General features: G+C 47.0%; 1 protein-coding gene across 2 annotated transcripts in view; it reads left to right on the forward strand.

Moving 5' to 3' along the window:
• The first annotated feature begins 641 nt into the window (after positions 1 to 641).
• Positions 642 to 25,639, forward strand: part of BBC3 (BCL2 binding component 3) — a 43,134-nt gene continuing 18,136 nt past the window's right edge. Inside the window, exons 1-4 of one of the 2 annotated variants that reach the window (XM_069207580.1) lie at positions 642 to 859; positions 1,438 to 1,507; positions 7,235 to 7,520; positions 20,284 to 20,477. In XM_069207580.1, coding sequence (XP_069063681.1) covers positions 7,250 to 7,520; positions 20,284 to 20,477 — 465 coding nt within the window. In that variant the 5' untranslated portion in view covers positions 642 to 859; positions 1,438 to 1,507; positions 7,235 to 7,249. The remainder of the gene's footprint in view (positions 860 to 1,437; positions 1,508 to 7,234; positions 7,521 to 20,283; positions 20,478 to 25,639) is intronic. The other variant, XM_069207579.1, reaches the window with a different exon arrangement.

The raw sequence follows: 25,639 nt of genomic DNA on the forward strand, positions 1-25,639 counted from the left end.
GATAGCTGCAACATTTGTTAGAGTTCTCGTGATGTCCTGTGCGGTCTGGTGTTGGCGCGGCCTCCTTCTTAACGTGGAGATAAGGCGGGCGCGGGTGTTGGGAAGAGGGTCGGTGCCAGTGTCTGTGTGAGGGACGGGCGTGGGCGTGTCATGTGTGTTTGGGGTGGGGTGGACGTAGACTACTAAGGCCAGCCCACTGCTCTGTCAAAGACCAACTAAAGCGTATACAAAACTGTCAGTTTTGGTTTCTGATTCTTTTACAGGTGGAGCCTGCGCACTGAAAACACTATTTCCCGCCAGAACGTAGCGGAGCTGGCTGACACGCACCGCCCTTTGGGAGCCAAAAAAAATCGAAAGCGCGGGAGAGTGCACATCTTAGACAGAAACACACTCTTTTTGACTATGAGTAGGGTAGTGTTCTAATCCTTTCGTACGTAGCCTACCGACCTTCGGCATAAACGGCAGTTCTCGTGTGGCTGTGGAAAAAGCTGCGTCTGGTTCAGGGGCAACGCTGTTCGGTGGCACTTTCTACAAGCCCGAACTTGTCAAAGGAGAGGGGGAGCGCGCGGCCGAACGCTGACGTCACGCCTAGCGCGGCCCCGCTCACGAGGAAAACAAGCGGCTCAAGATCCAGGCGCTTCAGATGACAGAACGAATGGTCCACGCGCACACCTTTGGACTGGGAGAAACAACGGCGCGTGCCCAGCATCAGGCAGTGGCAAGAGACCCCAGGGAGATCTTAAAGGGACAGAGACTCCTTGGATATTTGTGATCAAAGTTGCTTGTTTTTCTGAGTTTGGATTCCTGAAGTGCAGAAGCCGTAGAAGGAGGCAGCGGGACGGTGCATGCCAGCAGTCAGGTGAGGGGGCACTGCGTTAGAGTCGTGTCTTTATGTTCTGGTCCTGACACTACACTTCTGCATAGCACTACATTCTGGCCATGGTAGAACGTTCGGTGCACGGCCCTGCATTTTCTGCTACGCTGCAACTGCATTTTGGGAAGGGTTCCTCACTTTTTGCAAGCTTTGCATTGTTTGCCTGCAACTACATCTTGTGTTGCACCGCACAGACATTGACACGGTTACCACATAGGGCTTTCTGCGGTGCTGGCACAATGTGGAATGCTACTGTCCTTCACATAATTCTACAAGGTTTGGAAGTGTCGTTAAGCACTGCACCATGTGGTTTCATTGTAACGTGGCAATGACTGCCTTTTTTGTGGTGATGCGGTGCACGGACGTCCATTAACTTCGGAGGTGATGTGGGGGGGGGGGCAGGCACAACTTTTTGTGGTGTTGTTATTGAGGAGATGGCACTTCAGTGTGTGATAGTGATGTTCCGAGAAATCTGCGTCCTGTGGTGATTTAAAGCGGCGGGTGGTGCTTTCTGTGGAGCTTTTATGAAGATGGTAACTCTTTATTGTGTTGGTGTTGTGCAGGGACTACCTCGGCTGTCTGTGGTGCTGTTGTGAAGAAGAAGGCACTTAGATCTATGCTGAAGATGTGCAGGTACTGGTACTGCCTTCCATGGTGCTATTATGGTGGAGGTGTTATTTCATGGTGTACAGGGCAGGATCTGCCTGCTGTATGTGGTGTTGTGTGGGCACTGGTTCTGCATTGCGTTATGCTGTCGTGAAGGAGAAGCTACTTAACTGCGTTGATGTGCAGAGCGGTCTCTGCTTTCTATACTGCTGTGTTGTGACTGTCACTACATTCAGTGGCGGTGGGAGGTGTATGTTTTAGCACGCTGTGGCGACTGTCACAAGTTCTTGTTGCATTCAGTGTTTGATCTGGGTAAGGTCTAGGACGGCATGCGTGATGGCTCAGGGCAGCAAGCTGCTAACACGATCCTGAAGTGGTCAGAAGGGGCTGAAACTATGGTACTGTCAAGGAACGGCTAGTTAGCACTATAAGCAGTTGATTGGCAGCGGTTGGCACTACATTCAACGTTGGTTCTGATGAGGCTGTCATTGTGTGGCTTGTTTCGTGCACTTGCAGCGCTGCTTTAATCTCCTTTTCCGTTGTGGTGGAAGGTTCTGTGTGTGGGTGAACTGTCTAGATCTCAAATATAAAGTGTGAACTGTGTCTGCCGGGTCCATCGGGGTGCAATGCACACGGATTCGCCGCACTGCAGATCTCGCTAGGGATCCTGCACCATTCCGTGCAGTGGGCGATGCATCCCCCTCAGCCTGCCCCTGAAACACAGCAGCGAAAGCCGCCCTATCTCCAGCAGCCTCTCCTCTCGAGGGAGCTGGGACAGGCGACGGGTCCGGTCCAGCGACGGATCTCCCGCAGCCTGTCCGCGCGAGGGAGCAGCCCATGTGCCAGTGTTTACTGGGCGCCTGACAGCAGCCGGTGCACATGGCCAGGCTGTGTACATTCAGCCGTGGGGGAGGGGGAGGGGGAGACCCTCCGCTTGCAGCGCGAGCGCCTCCCCGTCCCTCCCCTGACGCGCAGCCACGGGCTGCCAGATCCGCCCCAGCACCGCGGACGCCGCATGAAACACGGAATCGACCACTTGAAGAGCTTCTGCGAAGGAGTCGCCGAAATCCAGTCTCATCACACTTTCCGCAGTGATGTTGCTCAGATGTAAGCGGGATTCGCAGTGAAAGTAAAACCGGCGGTTTTCATTAGTGCTGCCATTAAAAAAGCATTTAAAAGCAGCGTAAACCCGGCAGGTTAACAATGCGTTTGTTTTTTTGGGCAAGGTCTAGTTTTTTTCAACACTGCCTTCGATTTTATCCTTTTTATTTCTAAAATATCCCTACAAAGCCATGATAATATTCATTTATTTATACAAGCTGACAGCGAAAAAATGACGAGCATCGAGCCTGCCCCTTTCCCGTCCCTTAGTCTATTGGCCAGACTTCAGTCTCCAGCTCCACCATAGCTGCCCTCACTGTGCCCCAGCGTAATCGATACTTCTGCCTCAACGCTTCAACTGGTGGCGTCTGCGCCCCTCCCTGCCCCACTTTTTTGTAGAAGGCTGGTCTTTCTGCCCTGGAAAGTCCCCTTGTAAAGGCCCTCCTGTCAGCCCCTCTCTCTGCCCAGGCTTCTCCTGAGTCTCTGCCCCCTGTTGGCCCCGGCTCGCCGGGTTCAGCCCAGGTCTCTGCGCAGCAGGTGCCGCCCGAGCTTTGTTTACAAACACTAGGAGCTTCTCTTGCCCGACCCCCGGCGGCCGCTGGAGGTACTGCGCCCGCCCCTCAGTAGTGTATTGCTGCTGCTACGGCAGGTAGCTTTCACTACTACCACAGTTGGGGTTTTGTAATCGACTTTTGTATTTTATGGCATCGCCGCGACTTTTATACAACACTGGCCTGAGCTATCGATACAGCGGGTCTAATAACATTTTTTCACTTCACACACACGTCCCTCTCGCTGCTCCTCCCCAATTATTTCCCGCCACTGATTGAAGCACACCATGCCATTCGAAAAAAATGTGTGGGGAACATCTTCATTTTCAATAAACGAGTCTTTCTAGTGCATTTTGCCTTAGCTACGGTGTCCTAAGTCTACCCCCTGCCTCTGATTACTTTAGCGTTGTGTCACGCGCAGCAGCAGGTGTGAGAATGTGAACGTCCATTTTTTAGGTTCACGAGTCCAAGTTAAAACTCGGCGTAATGCCCCATGTTCTCTAAATGTTTGCTTCAGAGTGATCGATACACAACCTCAAACAGCCTGCTCATTGTTTTTTGGCAATCACACACACACATCGCCAATTACATTTGTCAAGGCACTGACAGCAGTGTGGCCATTCAGAGGTCAAGAGCAGTGGGTGAGGTGCTGCATTTGTCAAATTAAATAGTCTGGTATCTATGTAGAGGCCAACCTGTGCTTGAATTTAGGGCTTATTTAAGTGGCAACTGTTTCTAACACGCTGTATTTCATCCTTAAAGCACTAAAACCCGCTTCTTTAAGCAGTTACTCATGTCTTCTTGCAGCCACATCCCAAAGTGCCTCGCTCCCAATATGCAGATTAAGAAGCCTCAAATTGTATTTTACGTTCCGAGGTGGGGGTAGTGAACAGATGGGGTAAAACGCATCCCACTGAACCGAACCCCTTAAAGCCACCCTCTGAAATTACTTACTTTTGCCAAGCAAGCATAGTTTTGGTGGCTTGCTCATATTTCACAGAGGCAGTGGGTTGCGTAGTTCGGTGCGATGCTGCATCGTGCCATTTCGTTCTCTGATTTTTTTTAGTAAAAATCTGACTGGATAATAATTACATCTTCCTTCTTACCAGAATCCCTCTGACTTGTGGCTTCGGTGTAAAAGGCTGACTATCCATATAGAGTTTACAGGACAATACTGACTAATTCTTCCAAAACCCGTTTATTTGGTTCTTATCAGTACGCAGGCCATTGTGGTTTGGAAGAACAGGCATGTGTGCAGGGCGCAGGCAGAGTTGTGCAACTCCCCGCTTCTCGAGGCGCGCTGGCGCCTTTTAGCGTCCTAGTTCGCGCCAATATAATACTTAATAACAAAAAAAGAAAAGGAATATATCCACGCCAGCAGTTGCAGAAAACGGGATTGAAGGAGGCCGCCTTAGGCGCACTCGAACGGGATGGATTTATATAAACGCTTGTCTGGCAGGGAACGAGGGGGCAGGCTGCATTGACCGTCTGCAGCAGAAACAGAGCCTATAGTTATTTTGCATTCTAGGGGAAGGGTGAAAGACACAATTGCTTGAAATATGTTGCGAAACAAAAGCAAAAAGGTGGTGCTTCTTTTATTTACAGGGCTGTAAGATAGCAGGCCCGGTTATTGCGCCTGCTGCAGACACCTGCAGGTCACAGGCCATCAAAGCAGACTCAAATGTCCAAGTGTTATTAATAAGCTAGGTAATAATCAGGCTTGTTATGCCTGTTTATGGTACGTGTTACAGAATCGACTGTTGGTGGTATTGTCATTATTACCGCAGTCCTTGCCTTTCCTATTATTCAGGCATGTGTGTTTGTATGCATGTGGTAGCTCAAGCCTAGTCGAAAGGCAGCAGAGCACTGTACAGGTGCAATTAACATGTGGTTGGAAGGGTACCGGATTTCCAAGAGTGAAGTGGACAGTTTTTGCATTACCATGTGCTGGTCTTTAAGAAGCTCAGAATTCAGCTCTGTTCTAAGTTGGAGCAGGATTAGGGCAGTCAAGAGGGATGCACTGATTGGTTCCAGATCTTCAGTGATAGACTGAGAAGTCTTGTTGCTTGTTTTCCTTTTTTGCATGTCTACGACTCAATTCTGACCATATCTCAAATGTGGGTATGGAGCCACCGGTGATGGTAAAATTGTCAGCGAGGTAGACAGTGTTGCTCTTCATGGTGGCTTTCCAGATCATAGAGTAGGTTTTGCAGGGTCAGGCAAGGGCAGTCGGTGCCATTCCGTCAGGGAGAGAGTGATGTAATCATATTTCTCCCAGCTCCCTTTGAGGCATATAGCAGGGAACTGTCCTCACCCAGATGCGTGAATACAAAACAGTAGTTCTGAAGTGTTTTTTGGGGAGAAATACTTTTGCTTTTTTAATAAAGAGAGCTGTTACCAGGCAATAGTGTAATGTGTTCTTTGAGGGAAAGATTGGTGTCTAGGCTGAATCGTAGAGGCTTGTCATTGCTTGAAAGTTGGGACTCAGATCCATCCAGGTATAAGTCATTCAGCCAGGTTTAGAGTAGTTGTTGCTTGGCAAACAGCTAGAAAATCATTTTTGGGGAGCTCTTGGTAGGAGCTGTACATTCAGTATGGATGACGTGTAAGCAGTATTTGAGACATTGGATGTCTGCTGCAGCAGAGACTTGCATCTACAGTTGTGTGTCATTAGTGTATTGATGCATGTTTTTGTTATCTGTGAGTATAGCCCTAAGAACTCCATTTAGAGAGCGAAGATGAGGGAACCCAGGGGAACTCTGCAGATGATCAGGATCTCCTGGGACATGGCTGTGACCATGTGAACGAGCTGCAGTCGACTGGATATGAAGAAGAACCAGTGAAGTACGTTTAGGGGTGAACATTCTTGTAGTACTGCAAGTGTGCCACAATGGGGTATAAATTATCTCAGGAATAGCTTTTTCTCCAGTATTTATTTAAGGCAGTCCATAGCCTCAGGAGGAGGAGGAGAGAGTCATAATTGCCGACTGGTAAAGGTGTGTGTTGAAACTGGGGTGCCTAGAATCCAGGCTGAGTTTTCAGTACTCTGTGTTCAGCACGGTGTTGCAGAATGCACTACTGCCAGGTATGTGATAAACATGGCAGAAAGGGCGCTGTTAATTAAATGTTAAACTAGCATAACTTGTGTAGTGCCTCTTACCATTAAAATTAGTTTCATCCTGCTATAATCTTTGGAGTGTTATATGTTTGTATGGGTGCGCCAGAGACAGGATGGTCAGCTGTCCATTGCTTGGCTAATACGTATGTTTTCTAGACAACATTGCTGGCTGTAAATAGAAAATATGTTTATGTTCGCCATGTGGGGGTGTGGTACATTTAAGCTAAATGTATCTGAATGGTTCTAAGATGTATGTTGGTGTGGTGCTCGAGCATGCTTGAGTTGTCAGCACAAAAGCCATCATGTACAATCTGAGGAGCCAATCTCGGACCTCAGCAGCACTGTGGCAGTTGTTCACTAGGTCACCTGACACACTGACAAATGGCCTTTCATACTCTTATGATGACAGCAACCTTATGCTAGACTAGTCAGTGCTTGCTGGCTGTATAGAAAACGCGGAAGCAGTAAAAGAAATCTCAGTAATCTATAGTGTTATGACCAGTGCTTAATTTGTACTTGTTTCCGGTGCGGAGCACCTGCACTTAATTTTGAGGGCAGGCACTTATTTTTCTGTCCCAAGCATTTACTGCAAGCAAAAGACACATACGGGAAAGACGGAGGAAGAGAAAAACGAAAAAGCGTCACAAAGGGGAAAAGCAGAAAGCTGCAAGAGTGAGCTGCGGAGGCAGGAAGTGGCTTTAAATGGACCGAAGAAGCCCGAGATATGGCTTCAGGATTACGCTGCCTCCGTATTCCGTGTTCGCACATTTAACTGCAGCAGCCGCGTGTTTTTTTTTTCGAGGAGTGCTTTGGGCACCGGCATATTTTTATTTACAAATTAAGCACTGGTTATGACACCGACATTCTAGGTGATAGATGTTTCCATTAACCACTCTTTGCGTTTTTCAGAAAGTACAGAACACTTATTGTGATTTCTATGTTGTAATCTTGTCTTCTTGTTTTTTCTTTTTCCGCTTTCCCCAGAGTTCAGAGGGCAGTATGGCAAGACCATTTCAGGATGGAAGCCCACCAGAACCGGTAGAGAGCCACCCCAACGATGGTTCGCGACCACTTGTGTCAGAGATTCATGCGCCTCACTCTTTTTGCTGTGAAGACTTTGAACCAAGCCCAACACTGCTGCGGGACCCCCTCGGGCAGGATCCGCGCTCATACTGCCACGGGTACCAGCTGCCCCATACTGGGTGTTCGACCTCCACCAGAACTCTCTGCAGCTTTCCGGCCACTTGCCGAGCTGACCACACTCTTTACGGTAGGGCTTTTCACCGCCTTACAAAAATGATTTACTACAGATCAATTGCCCTTTTCTTTCCTGCGGTGGGCAATAAGCACATTGAACCGTTTCCACTTGTTTGCCCTTGTTGAATGTTGAAATGTCCGCATCCCAACAGCGGTTACTCTTCATTTACAGGTGGTGTTTATTTCTCACTGGGCATCTCCATGAAATACTCATGGCCATAGGGCTAAAGTTGACTTGACGCTGCCTTCGTCAATAGTTTTTTTGCCTGTTGAGAAACAGCCAACTCAGAAGGTTTAATGAATTCTCAGGAAAACCAATGAAAAGAGATGACGTTTTGTATGAGATTTGTTGCAGATTGAGTGCGCACATGTTCATCTTAACTAGTGAGGTTATTCAGTTTGTTTTTAACTGTAGTTATTATATTTAGTGGTGCGCAATGCTAAGATGTTAAGCTGCTTCTACCTTTTGGCGTTTCTGTACAGTGCAGGGCCCTTGCTTGATGTGAGCTTGGGGGGAGAAGGGACTCTGCTGCTTCCCCACCACAATGGCCTCTAAGAGGCTCTGGCCTACCCACCCCTGGCTCCTAGTGCATGAGTTCCATCATTGGGGCAGTAACGGGCACTGACAGAATTTCCAGTCTCTCTTGTTTTGTGAATGGTGGCGATAGTGCGACTTAGGAGCCCTCTCTATGAGAAAAGAGAAAGTAAAGGTATAATGTATCCGCCCAAACAGATGAAAGATATAAGCAAAAACTGTGCCAGTTTTTCCAGTTAAAGGCTGGATATGGGTAAATGGATAGCGAGCAGGACATTGTAATAGGAAGTGATCTCAGGACAAACATGACACCCGCTCATAAATACGAAATGTTATGTCCTAGGAAGGTTTGTGCTGTCTGTGGCATTCTGCTCACTTATTCAGGAAAGAGAGTCTGCTCTAGTAAAATAGGGTGATATACATTTAAATAACAAAAATATATACATGAAAATGAAACTGAGAAAACACAGCTATTGGTGGTTTACACGGTTTTGCAATATCAATTTGCGTCACTAATACAAAGAGGTGGTCAAACTAGAAGAGCCTAGATAGTCCCCTGTGAGACACCTGTTCGCCTCGTCACAGAAGGGGCAGAATGTCATAAACTGTGAACATTATGGCCTTCGTGAGTAGCGTCAACGTCCCTTGGACGAGACTGAGAAGTCAAGCTTTTACGTGTTCTTCGAGACAGACGTGTATTAAAACCAGGCGATCGTGACAGCCTCAGATATGGCCTTGTGGTCCTCATGGGCAGCCTACGAGTATCGCTCCTATCTCTTTGAAAAACCTTCCGACGTCAGTCACTCACTGGCCCTCAGGGGTCACCAAGGTAATTTGAGCCTTGTGGCTTTGTGGAACTATTAGAAGCCAGTCCTCAAAGCTCTCATGTACTAGGTGCTACCTTTGAAGACATTGCTTCCTCCGCCGTGCACGTTTTGTCCTCACACATATTACAAGGGCTACTGTTAAATTGTGGGCGTCCATGGAATGGCTGGAGGATAAATTAGCTTAATTTCCCTCACACGTCCACAATTAACTTGTGTATTAGTAGTATGTAATGATTACCGCAGATTTAGAAAATATTATAGGGGGCCACAACCAGTGACGATCTACTTTCATAAATGCGAAGGTGGAAGTGTCTTCCTTTCAGCACCTTGGATAGTGCAAACAAACGTAACAATAAATGTATGTGTGTGTTGGGGCTTCGACTCTCACGAGCCACAGCTTCACCCACACTGAGTGCCCCGTGTCTGTATTGCCCGGCAGCCTCCACCGCACCGAGTTGTCCAGTATAACAGCGTGCCCCGTCAGCGAACTGCACCTGCGCTGATTTTAATGCAGAAGAGACACTGCAGCGTATGGGGCTGGCAGACCGCGACACTCTCTGTGATACACACCGTAATATAACACAAGGTCACACTCACAGGTGCACGCGGGACTCTAGAGGGAGCTGCCGGCATTAAAATCAGCAGCAGCCCTGGGAATGTGTTAACGGATACACACAGTGGCACACTGTGACTGTTTGAGGCGTTGGCCCAGTCACAGCAGATTCTGACCAGGGCAAGCCGACCCGGTCTCCGGCTGTAACACCGCTTATCACCTGGCAGATGACTGTCTTCGTAGCTTGGCACGACAGGCCCAAGGCTACCGGCCAAGTTCGACCATCAGTGAGCTAACGCTAAAATCCAATAACTGGGTTCTTTATATTGCCTAGACATTAACAGCTTGCACTCTCTCGCCGTATTTTCTCTTTTAACTTCTCACCGCCCAAATTGCGGGTGTAAATAAGGTCATGACTTTTTATTTTTTTACCAAATAGTGTTGTTCTGGTCGAGGGGGTGTACATTTGTTAACTTTTGTGCTTTAGGTGTAAAGTCCCCTTGGGCAGGACACAGTGCATGCGGCTGCTGACTTGTTACATATAATTTCAGCCTGGTCAAGGTCTCAACCCATTCTTTCTATTGCATTCGAACAACCGATTGCTTTTCCTAGAGTTTGCATGTCTGCACTTGCTACGACAGATTTGCATTTTATTACTCAACACTTTTTGCTCTTTCTGAACTAACTTGCACTCTCGACCTCGAAAGGATGAAATCCCTAAAGGCTCCTGTTAAACGGAAACCACTGGCATCCAGAGGGCAGAAACAACTAAGCAGCTCGTGGTAATAGATTAGAATTGCAATGGTTCCAGAACCCCACTGTCGTTTTTGTGAACTAAAAATTGCAACCACAAGAAAATCCGGGGAGAAATAAGAATTACAAGCAACCGGAATCTTCGTGACTTTTTGGACCTATTAGTGAGTTGTACGTCTGATCCAAAAATATGGAACTCAGAGGCACGTTTCAAACAGATCGCACGGCTGGCCCTCACTTGCCTTTTTTGACCCAGCTCAGCTCACAGGAAGGCACTTCCCACAACAGAGTGGAGATTTGTTTTGCTTATCACTGGCCTCATGCGGTGATCAGTGCCAGCGGGCTGCTGAAAGCCACGACACTGCCACACCTCCAGCTCCAGAAGGAGGCCCGTCTACAGGCCCTAGTTGGATGGTGCCCAGCTCTCTTGATCTCACGGAAGGGGACACCCGGCTGCCTAGAGTTGGCGTGTGCCCCCAACCTCCAGATCGCCGTGTGTGGCAGATGTCTTGCACAGATAGTGGAGGTGTACCCGTTCTCAGTCACTGTACTAAACCTGCATAAATCGAGAAGTCCGACTCGAAAACATGCCCAGGCATGTCTTGTCGACTGCGGCTCCCTGTGACGTTCACTGAAGGGACGTGTTGGCGCTTTTTCTAGCGCTGCACTTCGCATCCAGCCACAGGCAGGCCTTTTGAAGTGTATTCAAGTCACGCACCCCTCCCTCCTCCCCCTTGCGAATGCTTGGTGCAGATACTGTAGGACGCTGCCTAGAGTGGTTTAGGAAACATGAGTAAAAGCCGTTCAATGAGTTGTGGTTGTAATAACCCCCGTTACTGAAGTCTGTTCAGACTGGGGCGGGAAACACAGATTGTTGTTGTAATGAATATTATTATATTTAAGTCGGTTTAAAGTCACCTGCCTTTGAATGAGCCTGGGTTTTCAAGAATTTGAAGGCAGTAGGATCTGTTTGTGTTTCTGACGAAAAAACTACAATAAAAAATATAATGGACCAGTCTTCAAATCTGTCGTGGCTGTCGCAAGCTTGCCACTGTATTAGTACTATTGCAGGGGAAGTAATGACAGATTTCTTTCAGCCGCACAGTGGATGTTTTCACAGTGCTGTTTAGACCTCGCTGTGCGCTGCGGATAGGTTGGAAGTCGGGCACAGACCTGGAAACGCCTCTTAGCTCTGTGCCAGGTAGCCTCCGAAGACCACAGCCGAAGTGATATGCACACACCACATGCCAAAATACAACATGTAATTGGAGAATTACTTTCCCGCCAGCACACCTGCAGCTGGCCCTGAGACAGGCTGCGCGGCCATTGTAACGCTTCACGTAAAACTTACGGGGGCACGTTGGATCACCGGGCTCCAAGCGTATAAATTACGAGGCGCACATAACCTGGCCCTGGCATTTAATAAAAATCGGCCTACCTCGACGTCAGTATTTCTGAAAGGGGACACGTACCCATACATAATTTTGTTCAATGACAAAAATGGAATGGGGGTGGGGCGTGGTTGGTATCGTTTTTTTTAATATAGCGCTTCTTAATCCAGTTTCGCATTTCTTAGCACTGTAAATATTAACATGTTAGTATTACCCAAGTTAAGGTACTCAATATACTGGCCTTCTTCGAGGATGGAAGCCTGGCTCCAGCTAACAGGGTCGATCTGCCGAGCCTCCGATTCCCTGATTTGAGCCTGAACATTAATCTTGTTGAACTATAACAAAAAAATAGAAAGGGGCATTACCTGTAAGTGATGGCAATTTGCTCTTTCACGAGGATATTGTCCACACAAAAGTAGTTCCTTTTAGTATCAATGCCTACTCTGCTAATGCGTGCTTTTTGAGACCAAATAATATTTTTGGTTTTAGCTAAATTAGTTAAACATTTGCGAGTTCTCGGCTACTCCACCGAAAATAACGTTTTGCAAAAATCGTGACAAAAGAAGCACCGGCAAAGCTAAAAAAAAAAAAAAAAAGGCAGCTAAAACCAGACCTGTTGGCTTCTACAATACTTGTTTTTACGCCAAGTCTTGTATTCTATGGCATCTTGGCGCTGAAGAGTCTTCTGCGCGGGTGCCAGGACATACTAAGTAATGGAGGTCTGATATGTGCCACCATGGCAATTGAAGGTGAGTCGTGACTGACAGAGGTGTACTCCGGCGTCCTGCCCTTGAGTGGCTCATGTATAGACACTGCGACTCCTCACTGTTACCCTCTTATCACTGCGCTGACAGCTGATGCATGTGTACATCTGGACAAGCACAGACCTGATCTTTTCTGAGTTCATGCTAAAGCCACAGCGCACCCACCGATTGCAACACCGTGGAGGCCCACACCACCCTGGCGCGGTACACGAAGTAGAGAAAAACAGGCCACACGATACCCGGCGGTTGCACATAGCATCTAAACTGGTCTTCCAAGAAAGTTGTGTTGAAATGCGTGCCACCATTATATCAAGGCAGCTGCACCCCTAACTTGAAATTCCCCAAGCCCCACAGTCGCCCCACAGACCGATTCTGGGTCAAGCCCCTTGTCCCAGGCAGATTCTTTAAAAAAACGGCGGGGTTTTATGCACCCGGCGAGCAGCTGCCCAGGCTGCGCATCGCCCCAACCAATGTATCTTAGATTGTTTTTTTTTGGGTGGCGGTGGGGGATAGGAGATATGCCAATTAGGGAAAACAACAAATGGGACCACACCTAAACCCCTGTACAGCAAATTTCACACAAGCGTCTAGTAAAACAGTGGGCCACATTACCACATGTTTTCAAGTCAGTCGACTCGGCCTTTCACCATTCCGGAGTTGATAAACTGGCTCTCACTGAGCTGGGTAAGAATGTCTCGAGGCAACTACGTTTGTGGTGTGCGCTCGGTAAATAGTTAATATTACAATTAATGTACATGAAGAATGTGCAAGTATGCATTTATTAACCTTGATATGCGTAACGGCAGACATAACTTATGGATATTCAGCAGTCACAGTTAATATTCTATTCAAACCGGCAGCTAGGGGAGACAACCGTTAGTCACACAATAAACTAAGATGCCCCCACCCCATGCGTCATCTAAAGTTTCACCTGTACGCAGTGCTTAATTTGTACCTGTTGATTCCGGCACCTATTTTTGAAGGCCGGCGCTTATTTTCTGCCTCAAGCATTTACTGCGAGCAAAAAGCACATATGGGAAAGACAGAGGAAGAGAAAAACGAAAAAGGGTCACAATGGGAGAAAGCAGAAAGCTGCAGGAGTGAACTGAAGGGACAGGGAGTGGCTGTAAATGGATTCAAGAGGCCCGAGATGGCTTCAGGATTACGCTGCCTCGTAATCCGTGCTCGCACATTTAATTGCAGGAGCAGTGTGTTTAAAACAAGGGCTCGGAGCATGTTTTTATTTACAAATTAAGCACTGCATGTACGCCTGTAGCACGCACAAGATACGGGTACATTTCTCAGTGGTCAAGGAAGGGGAGGAAAAGCAAAGCCCCCTTCCACGCTTTCAATTCAAATTCGGTGCGACTCCGAGAGGTGTGTTAAACTTCGTCAGGAGATGAAAGCAGACGTATTTGACCAATACATGTGGCAACTGTGTTTATTTGTCATCTCTCTTCAGGGGTGGGATGCCAGATTTCAGTATCCTTATCTTCTTCCTTTCATCTACATCCACGATTGCCCCGTGGGCGAGGCGGGGAACGTTTCCAAACTGTGGAGAACTGTTTTTGATTCTTTGAACCGCTTCGCTCACAGTTCTCGAGCATTACACGTGCGCCGCTGGGAGCACCTTTCTTGAAGGCCCGAGGCAAACTTCAGAGTGAAGATCGAAATGCAGTGTGTGAACAATAGTGCAGCAATTGTAGCTCCTTTTACTGCAGGGAATTTAGAACCCGCCAGCGCCAAGTACCTTCCCACATTATTTGTGTATTTCCTCATACTGGACCCGCACGGCATCTATAACCCAAAAGGCAGGAATTGTATGCCTACTGTTTCGCCTGATGTCATCATTCTGGGGTTGTGAAATCGTGTCCCACTCCAACGAAGCGGGGTACTGCATGCTGTCGGGGTATTTTAGTGTTCCAGCATGTTCATCTGGACGGGAATTCCCGATTTGTCACTTGCATCACTATTTTTGCCGAGCATTAGTCACCCGTTATCCTCAAAACATGTCAGCAAAGCAAGGCAACGGATGTGTGACTGGTGAACGTCCGCGAACTATGGCTGTCTTGTTCACAGTCTAGTGTGAATCTCTCGGGAGCCTGGCCCGGGGATCGCAGAGCTAGTCTACCTAGTGAATCTCCGGCGATTCAGTTCCTCTCGGTGTACGACCGAAATTACCCTACTGAAGGAGTCCAGGGCCGTTACAAGGTGTTAATACATTCAATGAAAATGCCCCAATCACAAAACAAAGTCACTCATCGAGTAATGTGGGCCTGCACCTGCTGCAACGACCCTGTCCAAGTATTAGAGAATGCATGGACAGCTCGAGCTCAGCCAGTAACTGCCCGAGTCTGTCCCAGTGAATCTTTCCGTCTTTTCCAGAAAAAAAACATAGCACAGGCCTGCCAGAGATTCACAAGCAAGACTTCTAAATGATGTGTGCGCAAGCCTGCTCCTGGGATAGCCGGGTGACCTCTCGCTAAATCGTCGAATCTGCCCAGTAAATTATCGGATTGTTCTGATTCACCAGTGGCCTGCCCAAGGAGTCCCAGTTTCTGCAAAGGACTCAAATAATGGCAGGGGCGTAGCAGCGACGGCGAGTCACACCTACCGCACACTTCAACAAAGACCCTTCAAACACTGTCCCTTGGAACAGGGCTTTACCCCAGGCCCTGGCCTGGCAGTGGGGCCTAAGCGGTCTTTACCGAGTGGGCTTACGGTCAACTTGAAGGATCCGACAGAGTGTCTTGCACAACTTCTAGTGCACAGGTACAACCGAGTGAAGGTTTGGGGCTGTGGCTCCAATTCAGCCTCTTTTGATTTTTGTTCAGAATTATCCAAGACCCACACCTGTTTAACCAGAATGTTCTGCAGCATTTTGAGAGCAGAGGCTGTCGAAAATCGGAAATGGAGGTGGGGAGTAGGGAAGAGGTAGGATAGCGTTAGCCTGGTGCCCCCCCACCCCCCGAACCCCACAGAGACTTAGGCTACTGGAGACAAATTATCCTAATGTCTCCAGTAGCCTAAGATGTACACGGTTCTACCCCAGTCCTATTCAGATATACTCCTTTTGTTAACTTAGGAAGGATGGATGGCCGACTCAGTCAGGCTACTCTGTCTTTGCGGCAGGCACCAAACCCGCTGAGGTAGTTCACCGGCCCCATCTCAAGTCCTGCTGGTAGCCGCTCGTATGTAGGAATTGTTCTTTAGTTTCCTGTTGACAAGTATTCCTTCTAGTCAGGCGGCCGCAGTGGCATCCTGTCCTGGTCCCTCTCGGGCCGGCGCTAGCAGGGCATCTTAGGCCGGAGGGAGGGTGGGCCCGTGCCCCAGAGCCAGCTGACCTGGCCGTGCTCCAGGAGGCCATGTAGAGTAGCTTAAGGGCTGCTGGTTCGGTTTCCTGCCTCGGATACCCTTTCTTCCTGCGGTACTGTGCAGCCGTATGGCTGGGATGGTGACTCAATGTGTTGCGAGCCTAGTACAAAGAATCGTATGCCACCGGCAAGTGGCAGCTTTGGGTCCTCATAGGGCTCTCTAAGCATTCACATCATCAAGCGAACACCTGCTAAGCGTGGTTAGGGTGGGCTTAGCCTTTCGTCCCCCAAAGGGCGATAAGAAGTGTACTAATGGGTTAGGGGGTAGTAACAAATGTCAATACAGCGCAAGGATGTCAGGGTGGGAGTGAGTGCTATATTTAACACTTGAAATCCTACATTTTCCAGCTGTGGCGATTCGTCCCTGTATCTCAGCAAAAAGGTGTTTCCCCTTTCGGCCTGCTAACAACAACTGCACCCTGCAGTACATTTAGAAGGGGAAATCCGTTTACTCTCTTGGTATTTAAATCTAGAAGGGGTGGGTTTAGCAGATTGCTTTTAAGGTGCAGAGAAGAGGTGGCACTTAACGAACAACCCGTCCAAACAAATATATTTTTCAAGACAGATCGATGAGTCTGTGTTAACAATGTATAGATTTGCTGTGTAGAACTTAGCCTAAAGGTAAGTAAAAACACTTACCATGCTTAGTTGTGCGCAACATACTAAATTTATTCGCTGGACTGTGAATCTTGTAGGATCAGGACTGTGGCCATTAGTAATACAAATTTTTAAAAAACAACAGCATTGCTTTTGCTTGCACCTCTTGAAGGAGGGTTGGAGTGGTGTGCAGTATTTCATGTCCTCCACGGGTGATTCACTATCCCCGGCTCCAGCATCACTAGTATCATGTTTTATCCACCACATCTACAAATGAACTACCTCTATTGCTGTTCCCACTTTTGAGTTCGGACTACCCTACAACTCTGCCAAAGAAAAGAGGCTGATTTTTTTTCCTGCTGTGGCTATTCGTTTTCTGGGACTGAGTACTGATACACTCAGGGTGCTACTTGGATGTGTACGCAAGTCTTCAGTTAAGTTTGCAAGGTGTCTATTGGCATACTGTTCAGGATTACTAGAGACATTGTGTTTGTCCATGATCCTTCTGGTCAAGCTGCTAGCATTATGTCCCGAGGAAGATCCCATTCGAATATCCTTAAGGAGGTCGAAATGTTGACCTGTCAGGCTGAATCATATGATGCTGGAAAATCCTGAAAGACTCATTCGATTGGATTCCAATTTGAATTTATACCCCCATGGTTAAGGAATTTATATATTATGCGTGCTGTAATCTTTTTCTTTTGTCAACTCGCTTCTGCACCGTCACGAGCAGCACCCATTTGTTCTTGGAATTGTCATTAAACCTTATATACATATATAACATTAAAAAGAATAAAGTGATAATATCATGAATCTGTATCACATTGATTGTGGTAGTATTGTTAACGAGTAAGATACCCCCTGCAGATCAATAGAACATTTATTTTGAATGATTCCTTATGGAACAGTGTTTTGTATATATGAAGAGATAATAGGGAAAGCAGGTCATAAATTTACATATCACACAAACCCCATCACTACTGGCGCAAGAATAATTGACTAAAAAGACTGGGAGGGTGGATGGCCATTAAGGTGTTGCTTCTGCATAGTGTTTAGCACAAGAGGTGAACGTGACAAAGCTGTTCCAACCTCTTCCCCAGGAATCACATTAGGGTGGAAATGTAACATCATCATCTTTTTTACCCACCACAGCTACATTTGCCCTGCGTGCTTTGTAAATTAAATATTGCAATGGCCCAACGTGTTTTTCCGAAGGAAAGCCAAGTCTGTCTTGTTTTGATTCCACCTCAGGCCTCGTTCTTATTACTCTTCACTGCTTATCTCCTTCTTTCACTCTTGCAGGTTCATTTTTACTTTTTCTTTCTCCCTGTGACTGTCTTACCATCTTTTTCTTTCTTCTTTTCCCCATTACTGCCTGTATTTGTCTTGCTGTAGGACGTAGTCTGATGGTGAAAAATATGTCCCAGACCCGAAGAATGAGTGCCTGTGCCCACCACCTCCAACCACCTACACAAATAAGATCGTTTTTCTGTTACTTTGTTTTGGAGTTGTTAAGAGAGTAGACCGTGCATCATTGGCCGTTTAATCTGCATGTCTGCATTATTCCTTGTTCATTTGGTGAAAGGCACAGGTGCACCAACCCAACAGGGCATCACAGTCACAAACTCCTTGGCCATAGTGTTTCCGTCACCTTAACTTTCAAGGCACTTCCTTCTCTCCTTTTTACCAAGAGTCACTATGAGTGCCTGGAGGGTGTGGATTGGTGCAACTGATTTGCATATCAGAGTACATATTTGTGTGCCGGTCATCTTTTAAACTATGTAAAACTAAAGCAAAATGTTTAAAGAACTTGACAAATCGTGAAATCACTGCCTCCCACAACAGAAGGTGACCACTAGTTCTGGATATATTTCTGCAAATGATTTATGACGACATGCAGTAGGCACTGCATTGGTTTACTCCTGATCGTTCTCGCAGTCGTACACACACTGAAGAACTAACAAAATCCACAACTTACCAAACGTGGAACACATCAGCTCCAAGATTCATCAATTTCTGACACAGCGTCTAAGGAAAGTCCCTAGTCTATTGACTGGGCAAAATCTTCTGTGTAGAAGGCTTGTGAAGGGGCCACACTGTAAAATATCGAAAACCACGAACTCAAACTGGAGATCCCAATGACACCCACTTATGATAGTGTGTCCCGGTATTCTGCCCTCATACTCAGCCTAAAGGGGCTTACAGCCTCTTTCCCAGAGGTTTAAGATGACAAAGGGCCTGCCCTAGCTCGTCCGGGCGGATCCAAAGCATCCTGTGGTAAAGGGCAGTAAGCAGCAGGGATATCCTGCTCTAACAGGTCAGGACATATCAAAGAAACCTTATAACAGAAGTAGTAAACAGCAGGGCCTTCTGCCTTTGCATGTCAGAGCGGTTCGTACAGGGCAGGAAGAATGCCAGTAAAGCTCCCTCTTACACAGAGGGAAGGACTGCTAGCCTAGCATGCTAGGACAGAGCCTAACAAGCTAGGGCAGATCTCATTGAAAGACAGAGCATTCAAGCCCAGCAGGTCAGGGCAAGTCCCACACTTCCCCACAGAGCAAAGAAATATGTAAGGGGGAGCTCACATTTTGGCTAGCATCAACATAGCACCTGGACTCAACCACCTGAAGAACTTCTGGAGTTTAGGGCCTCATTCCAGCCCTCGAGCAAGGTGCCACCCTCTCCTCCTAACTGGTAAGGTGGTGGGCTGGGGCAGTGCCTGACAGGCATTTGCATAGGCTTGAGATGTCTGATTCCTGAGGGGAAGGATGCCATGGGAATGTTCCTCCAAAAACTCCAGACACAGGATCATCACAGGCAAACAACCTGCTCGAAAAATCCTCTGTCCTCTGAGCATAACTCCCCAGAACTGAACCATCTCATAATTTTCTGCTCGGTCTTCATACTGCTGTTCTCAGACACTGAGAGCCAATCATTCACTGACGAGAAAACGTCCTGTGCTGACCCACACACTTTCTTCAACACTGCACATACATAACACTGAGGTTGAATTTAGTTTATCTCAAAGCAACGCACTCCAGTCTCTCTGGCTCAAACTATACACTTAACCTCGTGAAACACACCCGACTAAACTATGCTGCCAGCTACTGCGAGGGCCCCTACCAAGCTGATCCCTTAACATTGTACACTCACGAAAATGTAAAATTGCAATCTTATCTCAAGAACAAACTTAACAAATCACCCTCAGGATTTCACAGTGATCCATACTAGATAAGGTTTATGCATGACAAGCAGAGGTAAAGCAGCTCCTGGTGAATGCCGGTGCGAACAAACAGCGAGTCATCACCAGACGAAGTAGTGATGCCACCAGGCTTCAAGTCATCAGGACACCATGTTTCTCACTCTTTCTTTTGACAACTTGACATATTGAAAGTTACAGTTTTGGTTTACTTCCATTGAACTTCCATTGAACTAAAAAAGACTGGCACACCTGACGACAATGATTTGTAGCAGAAAACCTCAAGACTAAAACCACATGACCTCACGCTTCCTCATCTGGAATAGCACTACTGAATAGTGCCCCCAGATTATGGTACAAGAATCCTGAGGGAGGAAAATATCGAAGGTTAAGAGCCTATATGCAAATCTATATTTACTATTCCTAACTCCACCTCAAATATATATCTCCCAAGTACACATATGTGGAGTCAGTATAGAAAATCTAGACTACATACCTGTCAATATTTTATTTTTGATATTTTATCCTCTGTATTGTGTCCTGTTGATATTCTGGTGTCAATATTCTGGGTGCACACCTTCATCTGAGCCTTAGGAGAGGGTTTTGTCCTTTGGTAAAGTCTCTCCATATACAACAATGGTTAGAATTTGGGGCATGAGAAGACTGAGGCACTTGCTGCAGTGAGCATCCCAAAAAGAATACATAATAGAACCATGCATACCAGTCTAAGGCTTATCAAAAATGCACTCTAATCTGAAATAATCTGTCTTGCTCCCCAATCAGATCACCGATCCATTGGGGGAGAGCACTTGCGAGCAGAACCGGCAACCATGGCGGGCCTGGCTGGGCAAATGGAAGAGGAGATGGTGGGCAACGGCAGAGCTCATCGAGAGCAGCCGGGGCAGGACATAGAGCGGGAAATCGCAGCCCGACTCCGGAGGATCGGGGACGAAATGAACACTATCTACCTGCAGAGGGTAAGTCTCAATGCTGTAGAAACAAAAGTAATAAGAAATAATCTACAGAATGGATATATAACGGGGTGCTTAAGAATCGTTTCAACATCAAGTAACATTTGTAAAATAGATGGTTTTTCGTTTTGACAAAGTAATCTTTCAGTAGTTCAAATGACACCACTGACTTAAACATAGGGTACATGTCGTGGAGGGTTGCAGAGTTGGCAAAATGTAACTTTGCCTTAAAGCCAGACAATCTCTAAATGTACATCTTCTGCACAAAAGCTTAGAAGGATGGCAGTTGCAGACCTTGTGTCTCACTGAAGAAACAGCCCAATCAAAGACACAGAACCAGCACAAATCATTTAGATAGTGAAAAACACAGTTTTTTTTCAGACTCAAACCACTCTTGCCTGAATCATTCACTCCACTTCTCCCCTTCGTCCAGCAGGTTTTCCTGGAAACCAGAGACCCCTATAAATAGCATAATGCTGATTTAGATTTAGGTGGTAATGCAAAAGCTTATGATTTCTGGTCGAGGTGCTTAATACCGAAAGAATCTACTGGTGGTGGAGGGGACACACTGAGATCCTTTTTAAAAAGAAGGTGGCCACAACAGAAATGAGGGAACAGAGTGAGAGAAGGTGGCAAAACAGGTAACCCCCATAATCCCAACCCTGGCCTATGATGGGCCCGTCCCTACATTTGGCCACTGTCCATCCCGAATGCTGTGGGCAGCTCCTGTACAAGGCATATGCTTTTAAAGAACTCTCAAACCCAAGCTCACTCATCTGAATATATTCCTAGCCCCATAAGGCCTACGTACATAGGGAACCCAATGATTCTGGGCCCTTAATATATCACCAAGAGCCTAGTATGGAGAGAGGACAACCGGCCGATACATATCATTTGATGGCATTGCTCACTCGGCCCTCTGTGATTGTCTGAATTCCTGTTTCCCATTGCCTTGCTACGCTTACATTGTTTCAGAGTGTTCTGGCACTGCGTAATGGAAGCTTGTTTGTGCTACATAAAACAAACAAGCAGTGATGACATACATGTACATCCTGTACGCCGTTCCTCGCTTGCCCTTCAAAAAGACATTACTCACTCTTGCTTAACAATTAACTCCGTTCAGCCTCTCAGATAATCCCCGTCCCTTTTCCTATGGTGTAACACATGTATGTTCGTTGATCGGGGAAAGTTCCCCAATTTATTTTTTTAAATAAGTGTGCAGTGTTCTACTTTAAAGAAACTGCAGCAGAATGTCAGAACCAACTAAGCTGTACCTTAATCACATTCATCCCTGCTACCGAAGCCTCTTATCATCATAATATCCGTAGTGCGGGCAGCTCAAAGATAAAAAAAAAAGAACAAGTAAAAAGGCAGATTTTCTCTCCAAAGATAAATCTTAAATTTCAGAACACCATGCAGGGAAGAAATAGGTGTTTTTTTTCTGAGTAACGAACATATTGCCACATGGAATCTTCCACCATGATTTGAAAATGAGGGGGTGTCCTTTTTTTCTTGTTATTTCTTAACACTTTTGTATAGGTGGCTGAGGAGGCCTAGGAGTTTGAATTATTTGGGTCACATAATTACTCTAAAGATATTAACTGTAACTAGAAATGGAGAGAGTCGAGCCACCCAAGGAGAAGGAAACGAACATCTAGAACATAGTGTTGGAGGATGATTGGTCCCGATGCACTGTCACGTCACAGAATGAAAATGCCTTCCACTTAACGGGCCTTTAGTCCTGTATCATTAGGACTCGGAAGCCGCCAGCAGGCCCTTACCTCAACACCGGTCATACACCAACCAACAAGACACTCATTTCGTTGGAAGAAGTATTTATTTTATATACTTTCATCAAAATCAAATACATTAATCAATTTATGCAAATCATCTTAAATGCAAATCACTCTGTTAAACATTTCACTGCAAATCCAAAATTCCTAACTACTGAAACGTAATTTTTACATTTGTAACCATAAATCATTTTGGCAGGATCCCTTCCTGTCCTGAACTTCCTTTGGACCACACAGGGACTGGTCGTCACCTGTATCCCTAGGGGGGGCGGTACCCATGCTTCCTCTGTTCCTTGCCCCCATGCTCAGGGTTCCGCCCCCTCTCCAAACACCAATCAGCCAAGGGGTGTACCGGGGCGGCCCAGGGCATGAGCCCCGTGACCACCCCAATGATCTGGGCTCCCTACCCCCAATCTGGTGTGTCCATCCGCAGGTTGGTCCAGGACTTCAGGATCCTATCACTGTTGTTATACCGGGGCCCCACCCTTGGGGACCCCTCTGTTGCTTCAGGTTACTTTAGTCTTTCTTCTTCTGCCAAATACTAAGGAGAGGGTGGGTGAGTCAACTGAGAGCCTGACCGGTCAGGCCACCGCGCCAAGAATAAGAAGGCCAAGCCTTTTGGGGGGGGGCGCTTTTAAGCCCCCCCACTGGCTCGCAGCAGCCTAAACAGGTCCGGCCCCAGCGTCGGACCAACGTTTCTCCTCCCCAGCGCCACTTCCACCCCCCACACCTCGCGAGGCGTGAGAGCGGAAGTAGCCGGTAAGCCCGCGCATAACTAGTGCAAGGGTCCAGCCCCTGGCGCCTCCGACCCCTAAGGAGCCACGCTCCCCCCCATGTTGGGGGGGGGGGGCGCTTTTCCATAAGATCCTCCAGATTTCCAATTTGCACCCTCGCATGTTTGGCTGTGGTGATTCTTGCACTACACACTACAAGTTAAGACTTTCTTCGTGAACCAGGGTGTCCTTTGCACACCGCTCCTAACACAATGGTAGTCACCACTGGAATTGCTTGTGTCCCTCTCAACAAAGCTCTTTTTATCTGCTGTTAAAGTGATTTGATGTGAGGTCCATGCATTGCTGTGTGGTCTGCTATACAAAAAATAACAACTCAACTAAAAAAAAGGATATAAAGAAATAAAATGAAACGGAACTGGTAAATATTTGGTCCTCAAAGACTGTAGATACTAGGTTCAACTTTTTGTCTAGTGAAGCTCGGCACTGTTAATATCAAAGGATGGCATCACGTGACTCTCCCTTCGGTACACACCTGATCAAGGTATTTCTGCCACAGGAAGGGTCAGCGTTGGAGGGCAACACATGGCTAGGATGATTGAAATGGGATTTGATTAAATAAGCTTTAGAGGCAGCTAGGAGACAATGTGCCTATCATGGCCCTCATAGAGCGTCTCTCAAATGCCTGTTTGTGGCCAATAGGAAGCTCAGGCAAGATATGGAGTATAGTTTTATGCACTGCATACAAATGTGTGTCTTGTAGGCCACAACAGCTTGTAAACTGTTAATGACAAAGGCTTCCCAACTCGGGAACTCCACATAAACCGGCAAGCCAGGGCTGGAGCTCACGATTGCGGTGCAATGCGCCACGGTCTCACAGTGAGGCATGTGGCGATTGGCCAGGGTGCGGTCCAGGAAGCACTTGTAGTGCTTCTGGGGTTGTTCCCTCTCGAGGAGGGGCGAGTCTGCTCACCACCTGACAGCAAGACAGGCGCCACTCCCCAAGGCCCCACTCAGCTGCCACAGAATCCTCTTATTTGTTTCCCCACCCACCTTCCCTGTAGTAATCGGCCCTAGGTGAGTTGGAGCGGGAACTGAAGCAGCTCTTAAGTACAGGGGGAGGGGGAATAACAAGTGTAGGGGTGGTAGAAGTAGGTATCCTAGCAGGCAGGTGGGCTCTTTGCACAGGCGTACCCCGGTAAGCGATTTGGGTGGGTGGGATACTCCGCTAAGGAGGGACCCATCCAGGCAAATTATGACTGGGAAAGGGAGGTTTAGAGCAAGAGATACTGAGACCAGTCATGATTTCACTTGAAGCAAATTTTTTGGGTGCGCAGGAACAAGTTTTTAAGATATGGTTAGGAAAATTAATGTATTCGCATTTCTGTCGAGGTTAGTCATCTAATACCTCTGAATAAAACTGTAAATGTGATGAGTTACTGTGCATAATCATTAAAATGTTTTGTTTATATATTAATGTGTGAATAAATACGTCTGGGGGTTTATGAACCATATTCCAAAAAAGAAAACTGCAGTGTCTTACCAGTGACTTTGGTCTGGGGGCAACCGGGACTGTGTCTTGGGGAAGGTGTGAGTGTTAAGCTGTCCTGAGGCATCTGCCGTACCTGGCCATATGAGAAATTACTCTGTTGCCTCATGGGCATAAATGGTGCATTGTGGATCAGTGGTTACGTTTGATATGATATGGATATTATGTAGGGTGAAGCACTGTATACAGGTGATATTAGGATTGATTAAGTGCTGTCTGGATAAGTAGCAAGGTGGGGAGAAGCCTCTTAGTTGCTGTTTGCCTAGCGAGTCATTATAGGTGGTGGTAACTTGTACTAAATTGCCAATTTCCCATATGCTTTTAACATTCAAAGGTCCAAGCTGAGAAGTTTGTTAATGTCGCCAGAACTCTAGACCAAAGCACATTGTTTCCAAAAATGTAATCTACACATTAAGCTCTACAATGTGGTGTAAGTTTTGAAAAGGTGTAATCAATTACTTTTTTGTTTCAATGAACACTGAGTGACCTGAGAACATGTCCCTAGTTGGATTGACGCTGCATCAGCAGGAACTTGGCTTTCAATGGTTGCAGCTGGAAATTTGCCAGCTCAAGTGTTTTGATAGCTGAGCAGCATAATAGCAATTGTCTCCTCTTGTACCTGTTGTGTCCCCCTGCACTGCCACATACATGCTCCAACTAGGCTCTGAAGTGCAGCGTGTCCCCGGGCGGAAAAGCCCTGGCCATGACCTCGAAGACAAAGGGGTTTCTGCTGTAAAACTTCACTTGGCCGTGATCACTGTTTCCACCAGTCGGCCATGTCCAGAGTTTGTCACATTGTGTCTGGTCGTTGGGAAGTAGCAGAGTGCAGCAAGCCAGAAGGATTTTCTGAAAGGGTTATCGGGGTAGATCTGCCTCAGCACTCCACCAAGCTTGTTGTTGCAGCGGGTTCTCTGTAAAGCTCCATTGTTGGCGATTCCCGCCAGTTGTTGTGGGACATTGAAAAAACAGATGTCTGTGCCAAGGCGATGGATGAGTGCCACACACAAGGAGTATCCCACTCTAATTTAACACTGTAAGCTCTGAGAGCTGCTCATTACCCCCTCAGCGTAGTATAAGGATGACATGTACCCTCCA

This window comes from Pleurodeles waltl, chromosome 9, assembly GCF_031143425.1.
Source record: "Pleurodeles waltl isolate 20211129_DDA chromosome 9, aPleWal1.hap1.20221129, whole genome shotgun sequence".
Classification (NCBI taxonomy): Eukaryota; Metazoa; Chordata; class Amphibia; order Caudata; family Salamandridae; genus Pleurodeles; species Pleurodeles waltl.